General features: G+C 42.2%; 1 protein-coding gene across 1 annotated transcript in view; it reads right to left on the reverse strand.

Annotated features, from left to right (window-relative positions):
* The window catches only part of NCKAP1L (NCK associated protein 1 like), a 103,015-nt gene that overhangs the window by 15,728 nt on the left and 71,217 nt on the right, over positions 1-16,070 (reverse strand). The window contains exons 27-29 of the mRNA XM_032211886.1: positions 10,092-10,185; positions 3,480-3,596; positions 120-229 (exon numbers count right to left, since the gene is read on the reverse strand). Of these exons, the coding sequence (XP_032067777.1) occupies positions 120-229; positions 3,480-3,596; positions 10,092-10,185 (321 nt within the window). The remainder of the gene's footprint in view (positions 1-119; positions 230-3,479; positions 3,597-10,091; positions 10,186-16,070) is intronic.

A 16,070-nucleotide genomic window follows, 5' to 3' on the forward strand; every position in this document is an offset into this window, starting at 1 on the left:
TTCTCCACTAAGCTATGGCCTCCTACTTGTACTGATCTAGAGAAATAAAGGAGACTTGGGGAGTCCTGAAAACCCATGGAGGAATAACACATGCAGGAAAGATCAAGAATTCCACTCACAACCAGAAATTCCTTGAGATGGCTTTCAATGTTTTTGTTGTAGATGGTGAAGAGTGCAGCCGACACCTGGATGATAGCTTTGGCAAGGCAGTGGATATTGTTTCTATAACCTGCAGCAAAGAAATAGCAACAGTTGGGTTCAATCAATATAGTGGATGGTATTCTTAGTGATGTTGGACATACTACAGCTATTTGGCTTTGGCCAAAATACTAAGTTGTGGCGGGAGGGAGGGGGGCAATATTTCAGGGGCTGAGGATATAATCAAACTTCCTAACAGCCCCATTTTATGACTTTTCTTGTGTCCTAAGTGTAGAAAAACAGTCCTGAGTCACTTTTTTCAGTGCTTGTTGTAATTTCGAACGGTCACTAAACAAACTGTTGTAAGTTGAGGACTACCTCTATGGTTGTAGATGTTCTTTGCATCTATTTTGAGAGGGACCTTCTAGCTACTTTTGCAAAATTAAAATCATATTCTGCTTGGTCAACTGGACTTTAAAATTTGAGGAGGCCCCTATATACCGTAGAGCCATTAGTAAGCTCCCAACAATGCAAGGATGTTACCCAATTTCCCTGTCTCTGTAACACAGTTACAATCCTGATCTTTGGCTGCTTTTGCTAAACAAAGGGAGTGGCCAATATTATCTGCCAAAAATTGTATTGTTGCTACCCTCAGGCAGCTTTTAAGAACTTTCAACAATTGCTTGAGCCTATGTGACCTGATTCAATGAACTCCTGTAATACAGCCAATGAGGGTTAAGGTAGGATGGCTAAACTTGGCTTCACACTCCAAAGAAACCCAATTTTAGACATATGCGGTGGAAGCGTTCAAATCACCATCATAAAAATTATATTATGGCAAGAGGGCATGAAATGCTGGAAGTAGCCCAGAGCTCCTTCTGACTATCATTGCTGTTAGGAATATAATCTAACGGTTCGGTTGGCAACATATAAATCATGTAACAATGCTATACCTGTTTCTTTAAATCATACTGTAAAATGTGATTGGTTGCTGTTCCCTCAATTGGCCATAAGAGGGAGCCAGAATGACTGTTAGCTCTCTGTTTGTTAGATGCTGGGCTGATCTGATCTGAGTGTTTTGGAAGCTGGCTGTTAGGAAGTGCCGTGAGCTATTGTAAGTTTTGCAACTGCTAGCAAACTTTGAGTACCAGACTGTTTGTATGATTATGGACTATATTATTTGGATTATCCCTTAACTGAAAGACATTGATGACTGACTGACTTATCCGTGTATGACTTGGACTATTTGATGGACTTTGATACCTCTATTTCCACGAAAGTAAAAGCCTACTTAAACTGCAGTGTCTCTGTATGCTGGTTTGTGTGTTCTCCAACAATACTCTCACAACGCTTCTCTGAATGTACTTGCTCTCCCAACGGGGAGCTTACCTAACAATTGCCTAAAATTGATTCTTAGTGCAAGTCTTTTTAGCTGCAGCCAGCAATACTGTTCATGTTAAGCTTACTCCCTAACCCTGGTGATCCCAGGTAACAAGGCTTACTTCGAGCTAAGATCTGCCTCCTCATTTGCTTAGCCTTTAACATATTAGAAAAGAGATGGATGCACTGAACTGCCCCATTCCCTCTCATCCTGCCTACAGACAGAATACAGAGTTACAAGAGTTCATTTAGTGATCGTTTGAAGTTACAACGCCACTGAAAAAAAGTGACTTATGGCCATTTTTAAGACCTTAAGACCTTTGCAGCATCCCCATGGTCACGTGATCAAAATTCGGACTCTTGGCAACCAATTTATCTTTATGATGGTGGCAGTGTCCCAGGGGCATATGATCCCGTTCTGTGACCTTCTGGAAGCCAGATTCACTTAACAACTGTGTTTCTAATCGAATGCCTGCAGTGATTCCCTTAACAGCTGTGGCAATGAAGGTTGTAAAATGGGGCAAAACTCACTTAACGAATGTCTCACTTAACAACAGATATTTAGAGCTCAATTGGAGACTACCTGTAATTGTCAAGGAAAGTGAAGGGAAATCTCACTTTATCCATCATCTGGCCATCACTTCCAAATAGAGGCTTGGTTTGACCAGAAAAGGAATTAACACTTCAGGTATTCTCAGATGGGAAGATCTACAAACATTTATTTTTGTTCTAGCTGCTCCCTGTATGTGAATCAGATCCTGCTGGCATCTGTGGATAAGGAGAAGGGAACAAAGTTTGGTGAAGAGAAATCGTGACCCGACAAAAGCTCGCACGACAAAAGCGCGCCAACAAAACCGCATCGCTAAAACCGCGACGTCATCAACGCGCCGACAACAGCACGTCGACAGAAGGGCGATTTAAGTTAAGGTAGGGTTAGGTTTAGGGTTAGGTTCAGGGTTAGGTTTAGGGTTAGGTTTAGGGTTAGGTTTAGGGTTAGGTTCAGGGTTAGGTTTAGGGTTAGGTTCAGGGCTAGGTTTAGGGTTAGGTTTAGGGTTAGGGTTAGGGTTAGTGTTAGGGTTAGCGTTAGGTTTAGAGTTAGGTTTAGGTTTACAGCACGCTTCTGTCGCCGCGCTGTTGTTGGCACGATTCAGTGCTCATTCGTCGGCGTGGTTTAGAACTCGCGGTTTTGTCGGGCGCGTTTTTGTCGGTCGCCCTTTTGTCAGTGAACCAGGAGAAATGAAGCTGCAGGAGTGGCTATACTTGTATTCTTGGAGCATTGACAAAGCTTAAGGAAGTAGGCCTTCTCTGCTCTGGTACCCATCTTATAGAACATTCTCCCCTCTGAAGTGAGGGCAGATCCATCCCTTCTTACTTTCTGGACCTCATCAGGTCTGGTAGTCTTAGGGGACTGGTGACATCTTGAGATGCTATGTTGCTGATTGAATCTCTCTCTGTGTCTGTTTCAGTCTCTGTCTCTCTCCCTCTGTCCCTCTGTCTCTCTGTTTCTGTGTGTGTCTCTCTCTGTCTCTGAGTGTCCCTCTCTGTCTCTGTCTCTGTCTCTCTCTCCCTGTGTTCAGTATGACTATGTTTGACATGTTTATTGTTTTAATAGGGATTTTTTTTTGCACACAACAGCACAAGTCACTTCTTGTGAGATGAGCAGCCATGTAAATTTGATAATTAAATGCAAGCAAGCAAGCTTAAGTCTTCCGCAACTTGGCTGCCATAATCCAGGCAACCAGTAGATGGCAACAAAAAGATGAGTCCCTGATTTTTGTATCTTACATATGGCAGCCGTAAGGAAGCTACCCTAAATCAGGATACAGATTATGATTGAACTGCTGCAACCTGAGTTAAAATACAGGACAAGTTAATACGTCATACAAACCAGATAAGACAGCAAACAAGTATATTTGCAGACATTTGGAGAGGATGCTCCATGCTGGTATTACGTCTCTTACCATCTATCTCAGTGAGGTAAATAGAGGAAGGGTCTGAGACCAGGAGTGGCAGAGACACAGCTATGAAGACTAGGAGCAAGCAGGCCGTCTTGTAGTCCTCCTCAGGGGACGAGCTGTCTATCGGGAAGACAAAAAGAATGATGTACAACAAGAGATTTCACAAATAGGTCTGATTTACGTTAGCAGTTTCCTTTCCTGCTCAGCTGCTCGGAAGGCTTGCTCTCCCCCTCCCCCCCCCAAAAAAAGGAGGGAAAAAAAGAAGGAAATGTGAATTAAAAAAATATATGATGGTTCTGACAGGCCAATAAATTAACTGATGGAAGGAGCTGGCTAGCTGAACAGAACTGACACTGTTCAGCTCCGCTTCAATCAACACGTGTGCATCATAAAGAAAGAAATGAAAAGAAGGCATTACTAGAATAATGGGTGATGGGCTAGAGGAGAGGAGAGGAGGAAAAAGACCCCTAAGTTCTTTACATCTCATTAGTCTTCCTTAGACAGAGAGGGAGACCAATGTGCCTCTCTGGTGCAGATTATGCATTTGGAAGCATGTTTATTCAAGAGGAAAGAGAAAGCTGATTTGATTCAGTTCATAATATAAAATGAATATCAACATTGCCCTCTTCAGGCCCCACTAATCCTTGATAGGACACCATACTATACAAAGCGATGCCAGGGAAGCGTGAGGGGAAAAAGAGGCTGGGTTCACAGGCCCTGCCAAACTTTAATGTGGATTGTGCTTTTTGAGACTATATGTAAATCCACTCATTTGAAAACATCAGGGTTCCCCTCCCTCCCTTATTGCCTGTTCAACAAACCAGAGTTGGGTTCCTACCAGTTTGCACCTATTCGGTAGAACCGGTTCGTCAAATCTACCAAACCGGTTAGAAGAGGTTCCACCAGTGGACCCGGAAAGCAGGCCACACCTACAGAAGAGGTTCCAAAATTTTTTGAAACCCACCACTGGTCCTTGGATGTGATTATTCTACACTATCATGCTCATATTTATAAAACTCAGGGCCTCTGTGAAAGGTAAGGATGACTACTGCGTTTGTGGTGCAATCAAAACATTGCGTGTGTTGAAGTTGTTTTAACGCAAACCAAAGATGCCTTTTAAAAAGCAAGTTTACATCATATTCTTATGCATGCCAATGCTATGTGTGAGGTAATTTAAGGTGGTTCTGACAAGTGTCGTCGGCATCTTCATATCCGATCACATGGGCGGCAAGACACTCCCACCCAGTCACATGGGCGGGAAGCCACTCCCACAAAGAAGGCCACACCCACAGAGTAGGTTCGAACAATTTTTGAAACCCACCACTGCAACAAACCATAATTTAATCCAAGCATGTCTTGGTACTATATATGTTGAATTGAATTTAATTGAATTTATTATATTTCTATGCCGCCCTTTTCCCCAAAGGGGACTCAGGATGTTGGATGTTGGGGGTGCGGGGTGGTGGTGAGGATTTCTTACACAATTGACTTGGGAATGTAATTATTGTGGCAGGAAGAGATGACTTCGGTTGAATGGTGCCACATAACTATGGTTTCTCGAGCCAGCAGGAAGAGGAAGAAAGCAAGCTTGCAGGGAGTCACCTCAGGCAAAGGGAGATGCGTAACAAACTACAACAAAGTCACAGATTCAGCTTGAAGCTAGCATGCCAGACGCCAGGGAAATAATAACTCGCTTAGTTAATACAAATACTATACAGTTCAGAAAAAAGGAAACTAGTCAAGACAATTAGGATTGTAAGAAGATGGCATCCCCGATCTATCAAATTCACTGTTTTGCACATCAGTTTGAAACAGATTCTTTAATTCCTCAGGCAGAGAAGAAAGGCATAAGCAAGCACAGCATCAGATATTGTCCTTAGTTAAACCCTTTCCAAAAGCCTTATTAGGCAGTATCCTTACACAAAAAGTCCTTATTTTCTGAGAAAGGGTCACAATTGCACGCAAGCTTTCAAATTCCTCTCCAGAATTTTTCACGGAGAAAAAAAAACGGTACAGAAAAGAAAGAGGGAAATAGGAAAAGTGACTGAATGCTTCAACCATGGAGTATGCATTTAATTACAGTCTTGAGATGGACTGGGAAGAAGCCTGCAGACTTTCAAATTAGGTTCAGTCAGGCATTGAGGCAGATTGGGATCGCATTGGGAACTCTCCTAAAAGCTGGAGGGAAGTTAAGTTAATATAATCCTGGGTTGTATAAACAGAGACATAGAATCAAGATTATGTGAAGTATTAGTATTGCTTTATAAAACCCTAGTAAGGCCACACATGGAATACTGCAATCAGTTTTGGTCACCATACTACAAAAAAAAAAAATGTTGAGATTTTGGAAAAAGTTCAGAGAAGAGCAACTAAGATGTTCAAAGGGCTGGAGACTAAAACGTATGAAGAATGGCTGCAGGATTTGCATTTGGCTAGTCTAAAGAAAAGAAGAATTAGGGGCAACATGATAGCAATTTTCCAGTTTTTGAGGGGCTGCCACAAAGAAGAGGGGGTGGAATTATTCTCCAAAGCACCAGATTTAGATTTTACTTTATTTGTATGCTGCCCTTTTCCCTGAGGGGACTCAGGGCGGCTCACAATTCAGGGGGAGGGAAGGACAAAACAAGTTACATACATGAGACAATACATCGTTAAAAAGCGCAACAGTCATACTATTCGGGTGGGGTTGAAGTCTTTAGCCCCAGGCCTGTCGGGACAGCCAGGTTTTAAGGGCAACGCGGAAGGTCTGAAGGGTGGTGCGGGTACGAATCTCCACGGGGAGTTCGTTCCAAAGGGTCGGAGCAGCCATCGAGAAGGCTCTCCTCCGGGTAGTTGCCAGTCGACATTGGCCGGCTGATGGAATTCGGAGGAGGCCTAATCTATGGGATCTTATTGGCCTAGTGGAGGTCATTGGCAGTAGGCGGTCTCTCAAGTACCCAGATCCAATACCATGAAGGGCTTTGTAGGTGACAACTAGCACCTTGAAGCGCACCCGGAGATCAACAGGCAACCAGTGCAGCTCGCGGAGGATAGGTGTTACGTGGGTGAAACGAGGTGCACCCACGATCGCTCGCGCGGCTGCATTCTGGACCAGCTGAAGTCGCCGAATACTCTTAAAGGGCAGCCCCATGTAGAGCACATTGCAGTACTCCAGCCTAGAGGTCACAAGGGCACGAGTGACTGGCAGGACAATGGTAGGAAACTAACCAAAGAGAGAAGCAACCTGGAATTAAGGAGAAACTTCCCAACAATGAGGACAATTAACCAGTAGAATAGCTTGCCTTTGGAAAATGTGGGTGCTCCATCACTAGAGGTTTTTTAAGAAGAGACTGGCAGCCACTTATATGAAATAGTATAGGTTCTCCTGCTTGAGCAGGGGTCAGGACTAGAAGACCTCCAAAGTCCCTTCCAGTTCTATTCTATTCTATTCAAGTGAAGAAAACGAACAGAAGCATACTGTCAGGCCTGCAGTTATGTTCCTTTTAGGATCTTTGGCCTGCCACACTCTCTATTATTTTCCTATGCTGTTTCATTAGTGTAGTAGTTGGGAGGGGGGAATAGAAAGGAGTAGAATGGTGGAATGTGTTGTTGCCACCAAGTCCTGGCTGCTCCAGCAGGCCGGGGGGGCTTGTGAAATATCCAGCCCCACGGTAACTGTGAATGTTGTGTTTTTTAAAGTGTTGTTTTGTTTATTTATCCCCTTCCCTTGTTTATTGTAAGCCGCTCGGAGTCCTTCGGGAGTGGGCGGCATACAAGACCAATAAACTCAACTCAACTCAACTCAACTCATTCTTTTCTAGAAGCCAAGGTCATCTTTTGTCTCCGCACCTCGACACCTGACCGGAACCAGCCGGGTGGAGATGCCGTCGTGGAAGAAGAAGATTGGACCATGTGATGGATTTGTGGGTGTGGGGACAAGATCATGAACTTTCAACTGGGTGGGAATCCTAGGTAACTTCCAGAATTGGGATTTCACAGATGTGCCAAGATGTCTGACTTATTAAATTGGAACTTTAAGGATCATTTTGCCTTTGACTCTGATTTAATTCTGCATGATACTTGGAACGCTGACACATATCTCTGAATATACAACTTCTGAGATCTGCAAGCAGACATCGACCATTGCTACTGTACAAGGACAAATCATGCATGACAAAGTTCGTTTGGAATTGGGAGAAACTTTGAATGCAATTTACCAGATTCCTTGCATGGATTGCCCCTGAAACTATATGAGACAGACAGGGAGGGAGCTAACCACCAGATTTCGAGAACACGAGTAAGCGTTAAAAGAGGAGATCTTAATTCATTGGTGGCCCCACACACTGCAATCAATAAGATCATGCATTCAATTATGCAGCTACTAGATTGTTGGTTGAACAGAACAAAAATAGCCAGAAAACTGATTGCAGTCTGGGAAACAGGCTCCTTGTCAGACAACAGCAGTGCTGATTTACCACCAGTTAAACAGGTACTTAGGAGCCAAGGGCACATTGGCACAAGGATACAACAATCAATGACTTAATAGTCAGCCATCAATACCCCAATTAAGAACTAAAAGAGACACACAACCAGGCACTATATACATACATTACATAGCCCAATGCACATATTCTGGAGAGAGAGAGTTCCCGAAAACTTGGAAGAATAGACCTATAGTTCTGGTGACTGACTCAGATTGGATCTGGCAACATTATCCTGGGACATGTATATTTACTTTCATTTTCTACTAGTAAATTTTTATTTTTGAAATTCTAAACCAAGAAAGTTACAGAACAGGGATCAGGAAAACCTTTCATCAGAATGTCAAAATGAAGGAGGTGATTGCCAGAAACTGGCTTAGATGCAGTAAAGAGGGGGATGATTACTGTCTTTTTCACCACTGATAGAATGATAGGAGGACTGTAGTTTTGCTAAGATACTTTCATGATATGAGCAGCAGTCTTTTTGTGGAGAAAGCAGGATTTATGGGCACACCAAGAAGCTGCTGGGACTCTGCTCCTTTTTCCTTCGCTACTAGTTGAGCTATTGAATTCACAAGATGGAATATTCTTTATTGGCCAAGGATGATTACACACACAAGAAATTTGTCTCTGGTGCATAAGCTCTCAGTGTACATTCAAACAACAAAGTGATAAGTCATAGATCATAAATCATGATACAAACGAGTGATAAATAGCAATCACACTTAGACATATACCACTTCACAGTGCTTTATGGCCCTCTTTACAGAGTCATCATATTTCCCCCAACAATCTGAGTCCTCATTTTACCAACCTCAGAAGGATGGAAGGCTGAGTCAACCCAGAGCCAGTCAGAATCAAACTCATGGCAGTCGGCAGAATTAGTCTGTAATACTGCATTCTAACTACTGTGCCACTACGGCTCTTACCACTATGTAGGATACCAACAGGAAAAGGTAAAGGAAAGATGAGTAAAATAAGAAGATGATATTTTATATATATATATAATGATTTTTGTTACAAGCAAAATAAGCAGATCATAGGTTTTTCTCTGTGAAGATCAAAGATGCTGCTCTTCATCTCTGACCTATGTTGCAACAAAGGAAGATGAAAAAAATACCACTGGTCATAGATGATCAAAGAAAAGGATGCACTTCCACAGCAATTGTAGTTGCTTATTGTAGCATTCTAGGGCCTTCAATTAAGGTGTGCAAATGACAACTCCACTCTGATCCCATCTGCCCAGATTATCTAGGCTTTGAAAATAGGATGAATGTTTATAAATGTGCCCCAATGTCTCTAATATCTATTAAATATATTAGTCCCCCATTAGGTGTGAAGCCAGCTGATAACCTTGGGCTGGTAGCTTTTTTTCAGTCTTAGGAAGGAGGCCATGGGAAATCACAAAGGACTTATCCAGGCAGTTGGCAAGAACCGGGCATGTTTGAATGAATCTCTAAGTAAGAGATTGCATATATCTCACTCACAGAGATGTTCAGAACCCATAACTACTGTTTATAACACATACTAGACTGCCCCTGCCAACTGAGAAAGGCAGTTAAAAATGCAGGATAACGACATTTTCTTCGCTAGGATCTGGCAGTGGGCCTTTTCAGTACAAACAAACCAGCAATGGCATCCAAGCAGTGACAGCTCCTGGAGACAAGAGATGAAATATTTTTGCTGAGTTGATGCTCAGCTTGGACAGATTCCCTAAAAGAGGATCTTTCCCAGTTCTAGATGATACAGGATCTTTCTGTATCATCTAGGCAAGTTTCTAGACAGGGGATCTTTCCCAGTGCTGTGAAAAATACCCTATCTGGAAACTTGCCTAGATGATATAGGAAGGTATGCTGCAGCCCTACCGTGTTTCCCCAAAATAAGACAGGGTCTTATTTTCTTTTGACCCCCTAAAATAAGTGCTTAGCCTTATTTTCGGGGAGGTCTTATTATTTTTGAGGTGCAGGAGGCGGTGAACGTGGTCACCTCATGGCTGCTACTGTGTTGCAATATTTTGGAGGGAGGGCTTATTTTAGAATGCACTCAAAAGACCAATTGGGCTTATTATCTGAGGAGGTCTTATTTTCAGGGAAACAGGGTACATTTTTATCTTAATGGGGCAAGCCTGATAAATGTTAGTAAGCTGTATCCTTACCTTTCTTCAGGTTGACGAGTGCAGAGACCAGGGCTGGGTCGATATCACAGGGGAGTCCTGCAGCAGTGGCTAATTCAAAGATGCTCAAAGTCACCTAAAGGGATGGCAGAACCAGATCTTATGAGCGGGACAAAACTCTCTTTCTTATAACATTCCCTGTCACCATGGTGGATCTAGCTTGAGCAAAGAACATGGTAGAATTCCAGACTGTAATACTTCAGACTGCAAATGGGCCATATATTTTCCCGGGTTGCTAGAAAGAAAGCAACATATTTTCCTGTGTTGCTAGAAAGAGAGCGACATAACTCTTCTTAATTAAAACAAAAACAAAAAGATCACGTATCTTCACTCTCCAGTGGTAGTTTTTACAAAAAGAGTAACATTCACCACTTTTTATAAAACCAAAATATGGTTTCTTTGGTTGTAAGCTGAAAACAGAGTAAAATTGAATCTGATATAAAGCAAGGTGTGATCCTCTTACTTAAGGGAAATTTAAAAAGCAAGGCCCAGAAAAAATGAGAACTTCTTATTTTCCCTCAGAACTTTGCTATTTCATTTCCACTTCATGCTATTTAAGCTTCATTGCTATATTAAATGTACACATGTGCAAAGCTTATATTTGACACTCAGTGGTTTTCTACACATTATAGCTCTGGCTGTAGGAAACACAGAAGCTCATGATGTAATGACACTACATCACAAATGAAGATTTGATGGGCATCACTGTCTGGCTTTCTGTCACTTCTCCACACACCAAGATGAAAAGGAGATATTAGATAATTCAACATTGTTTTGTCCACGGTTAACCTAGACAGAACGCGAGACAGGTTGCCTCGACTGCTCCATCCTTGTTAGTCTTTTGTCTCAGTAATATTTGCATATTCAAGAACAAAACCAATGAAGCAAAGCAGAAAGAGCAAAACCAGAGATATTCAGAGTAATTGCTAAGGTAGACCTAAAATAAAATGCCATGTAGATAAGTGCTGTTTTCATTGTAAAGTTATAATAACAGAGGCTTGCCCCCTTTATCTTTGTGAGAACTATGGAAGGTCTCATTTGAGGCATTTACTCAGGTTACATTCCTGCCTTGGACTTAGTCCCCTTGTATTGTCTTGGTCCTCCTGTCCCTCAAGGCCATTCTCCCTTCCCTCCCACACTTTGTGCCAGGGCTGACTCGTTACGCACCCCAACTGCAAGTGACAACAGAAACAGGGAGGGGGAGAGCAAGGTTTGGAATGCAAGGGAGGCTTGGGAAGGAATTGTGGAATGCAAGAGAGCCGACTGTCACCTAGCAATGTCCTAATGTCAAACGATGGGGAAGCTCTAAGGTGCTCAGACCATTTCCCAAAACAAATTGACTGTAACTGATTACTGGACAATGAATAGTGGGTAGCCCAGGAGAGAAATGGGAATTTTACCTATGCTGCTTTGCATGCAAAAATTTCAGAACTGGCTTTGTGTCTTCTATGCCTATGTGCAATTATCAGTAAAGTTATACGCTTGGTAAAATAATGTCCCAGGAGTTTCTTTTGCTGTATTTGCCATAGGGACTGTTGACACCTTGCATGTAACCATATGATACTCATTACACAAACACAGCTTTCTAAATGTGGATGAAGTCCTAAAGGTTTACAGCATCTGGAGGAGATACAGTTTTTACTTTGAATTTCAATGTAGATTCATTATATTAATTCTCCCAAATATATGACTATCCATTTCTTTGACAAAGTGACAAAATTAGTGGACTAGAAAAATGTTGTGGATATAATTTACTTGGTCTTCAGTAAGGCATTTGATAAAGTAGACAACAACTTACTATTGATAAAATAGAAACATGTGGGTGAGATAGCATCAACATTTGTTGGATTCGTAACTGGCTGACCAACCACACTCAATGTGTGCAGTCCTCAATGGAACTGTATCTACATTTGGGAAGTAAGCAGTGAGGTACCCCAAGGCTCTATCTTAAGCCCAATACTCCTCAATATCTTCATCAATGATTTAGATGAGAGGATAGATGGAAACTCATCCAATCTGCAGACAATACCAAGCTGGAGGAATAGCCAAGAGTCCAGAAGATAGTTTTAGGATACAGAGGGAGCTTCACAAACTTGAACAATGGGTGCTATCTAACAAAATGAAATGCAATGGTGAAAAAAGTAAGGTACTACATTTAGGCAAGAAAGACCAAATGCACAGGTATAGTATAGGTGGTACCTGGCTCAATAGCAATAATTGTGAGAGGGATCTTGGCCTCCTAGTGGACAATGACTTAAATAGGAGCCGGCAGTGTGCTCCAATTGCCAAAAAAGCCAACACAGTCCTAGGATGCATTAACAGAGGGATAGAATCAAGATCACATAAAAATACTACTTTATAGTGCCTTGGTAAGACCACACTTGGAATACTGCATCCAGTTTTGGTCACAATGTAAAAAAATGTTGAGACTCTACAGAGAAGAGCAACAAAGATGATTAGGGGTCTGGAGGCTAAAACATATAAAGAATGGTTGCTGGAATTGGGTATGGTATGTCTAGTTTAATGAAAAGAAGGACTAGGATTGACATGATATCAGTGTGCCAGGGGTGGTATTCACTTACTTTTCCTACCGGTTTGCAAATATGAGCACACACATCCACGCATGCGCATGGCTTGCTCGCATGCGTGCAGCTTGAAAACATGCCTAAATAGGACAACATAGAGCCGGGGCGGGTGAGCGGACCCACCCACAATTTCCACTACCGGTTCAGGTGAACTGGTCCGAACTGGCTGAATACCACCTCTGGCAGTGTTCTAATATCTATGGGGTTGTCACAAAGAAGAGGGAGTCAAACTATTCTCCAAAGCATCTGAAGGCAGGCATGGAAGGAAACTAATCAAGGAGAGAAGCAACCCAGAACTAAGGAGAAATTTCCTGACAGTTACAATAATTAATCAGTGGAACTACTTGCCTCCAGAGGCTGTGAATGCTCCCAACTGGAAATTTTTAAGATGAGATTAGACAACCATTTGTCTAAAATAGTATAGGATTTCCTGCCTGAGAAGGGGATTGAACCTCCAAGGTCCCTTCTAAATCTGTTATTCGTTGCCTTGTGCTGTAGACATCTTATTAAAGTAAAGCAAATAATGTGTTTATGTTTTCTTACTGCCCATGTTGCCTCCCTACTTGCACAAATACAAGATCGAGTGGGAAGAAGAAGCGAAACACATGTGGTTAATTCGGGATCTGTGACAAAAGAAACAATTTCCCCCATTGGATTTGCTCAGACAAGATCTTGCCCCTCTAGGATGCTACTTCAGTTCCCTGTATCTCAATCTTCCCTGAACCTCGCCTCCACAACTATAGCCAAATGCAATTTCTTTTATTTGAGGATGATCCTTCAGGCATACAGGCTGCCTGCCTGCTCCCCTGCCTTCTGGCAAGGCCACTTTGCATTCCTGGTGCTCCGTCACTGAAATGGGGCCACCGACTCTCTAAATGCATGAACTGGATTTAAATTTTCAGTTGCTTCCAAGAGCCAGAAGGAAGAAGAGAAGAGGAATTAAATGGCCGTGAAAGTCTTCTGCTGATTTCATGTAAAGCTGACAGAGAAGGCAGCTGGGGGCTAAAGAAAGTATTAAAACATTTATGGTTGTTTAAAGAGGAACAGGTCGGCTCCTGCTAACTTATGCCCACCCTATCAAGTATCTCTATGAAATACACAAGCTGATTTAAGCAGAGAGGCTGGCAGTGAATGACAGAGCATCCACCCTCTCATTTAAGTAGGTTGTACAAATTCAGCACACTTGCAGTAAATACGGGGCCTTGTTTCTACAGATCGTTCCAATTCTTAACTCCTGCCTGTTGGTTCATACTTTGTTTTCTACAGCTAATACAAACTCAGTTAACTTTGTAGACTGGTAGGGATTGCCAAGAATCTGGAGCAAATTAAAATGAGCTCCATTTCTTCCATCTTCTTGGAATCAAAGAAAGACTATCCTGCAGCTGCAGGGCTCAAAAACATATGGCCCACTGTGTGCTTCTCACGATTGTGTGTCCTGAAATAAATAAAAGTGTTGTGAAATCACGTGTCCTATTAAACCGTAATGTATTGATCCAATCAAAAACAATATGGAATTAATACAACAGATGACCAAAGTTATTTCCACCTGCTTGAACAATTTTTTGACTCTGTAAGGTAAAGGTTCCCCTTGCACATAAGTGCTAGTCATTCCAGACTCTAGGGGGCGGTGCTCATCTCCATTTCAAAGCCGAAGAGCCAGCACTGTCCAAAGACGTCTTCGTGATCATGTGGCTGGCATGACTAAATGTCAAAGGCACATGGAACGCTGTTATCTTCCCACCACAGGTGGTCCCTATTTTTCTACTTGCAATTTTACATGCTTTCAAACTGCTAGGTTGGCAGAAGCTGGGATAAGTAACAGGAGCTCACTCCATTACATGGCACTAGGGATTCAAACCGCCGAACTGTCAACCTTTCTAATTGACAAGCTCAGCATCTTAGCCCCTTTGACTTTGTACCCTACTCTTAATCATGATGCAGTTCTGAGTGTTAGAGGCCTGTGCAGAAAACAAACCAGGAATAAGGTTGAAAGCTGCAAACAACGCACTCTGCTTATACATCATACCAAGCTACAATTATAATTGCATTCAACAAATCACAGTTGCAAATATTGCTTTTGTGCTGCAAAATTTAATCTTGTGTATTTACTGATTCCGTTTACATACTGTGCTAATACAAAAATAAGGAAGGCTTTGCATTATGTGTAAATTGCAAGTATCTTCTCTATGGAAATTTCACAAGCAGAGGATTTTAAATGTTGGCTCCCCAAATGCTTGGTTTCCAACTATCCAACATACTTGCCAAATATATTGAAACATAATCAACCTAACAACCTACAGATAGCCCTCAATGTACAACCACAATTGGAACCAGAAGTTTCATCACTAAGTGAGGCAGTCATTAAGTGAGTCATGCCTGGTTTTATTACCTTTTGGCCACAGTCATTAAGCAAATCAATCAATCAATCAATCAATCAGAATAGAGCTGAAAGGAACCTTGGAGGTCTTCTAGTCCAAACCTCTTCTCAAGCAGGAAACCCCATATACCATTTCAGACAAATGGCTGTCCAGTCTTTTTTTTTTTATTCAAGTGATGAAGTACCCACAACTTCTGAATGCAAGCTCTTCCATTGGTTAATTGAGAGTTGCAGTGCTGCAGTGGCTAGAGTGCAGTACTGCAGGCTACTTCTGCTGATCACCGGCTACCAGCAGTTTGGCAGATCGAACCTCATTGGCTCAAGGTTGACTCAGCTTTCCATCCTCCTGAGATGGGTAAAACGAGTACCCAGATTGTTGGGGGCAATGGTTGACTCTGTAAACTGCTAAGAGAGGGCTGTAAAGCACTCTGAAGCTGTATATAAGTTTAAGAGCTATTGCTATTACTATTGTCCTCGCTGTTGGACAGTTTCTCCTTAATTCCAGGTTGCTTCTCTGCTTGATTAGTTTCCCATCCATTGTTTCTTGTCTTGCCTCCTGGTGCTTAGGAATCAAAGCACCAGAAGGCAAGACAGAGAAATCAAATCACGTGATTTAGAATCAGAAATCAAATCATGTGAATCAAATCGCATGGTTGTTCCGTGAATTCCGCTTTCTCCATTGACTTCACTTGTGGGAAACTGTCTAGGAAGATCACAAATAGTGCAGCCATCATGAAGGCATGCCAGTTGCCAAACACCTGTATTTTGATCATCTGACTGCAGGGACGTTGCTATGGTTGTAAATACAAGGATTGGTTGCAAGCCACTTTTCTCACCAATATCATAATTTTGAATAGTTGTTGAATGAATGTTCCTAAGTGGAGATCTACCTGTAACCAATCTCATACAATTCAATTGCTACAGTCTTTTCTGCAACAACAGAACTGGCCTGTTTCTCTAAGCCATTCCTTGGCCACAAATCACCAAAGCAGCCAATCA

The sequence above is a fragment of the Thamnophis elegans genome, chromosome 2 (assembly GCF_009769535.1).
Source record: "Thamnophis elegans isolate rThaEle1 chromosome 2, rThaEle1.pri, whole genome shotgun sequence".
Taxonomy (NCBI): domain Eukaryota; kingdom Metazoa; phylum Chordata; class Lepidosauria; order Squamata; family Colubridae; genus Thamnophis; species Thamnophis elegans.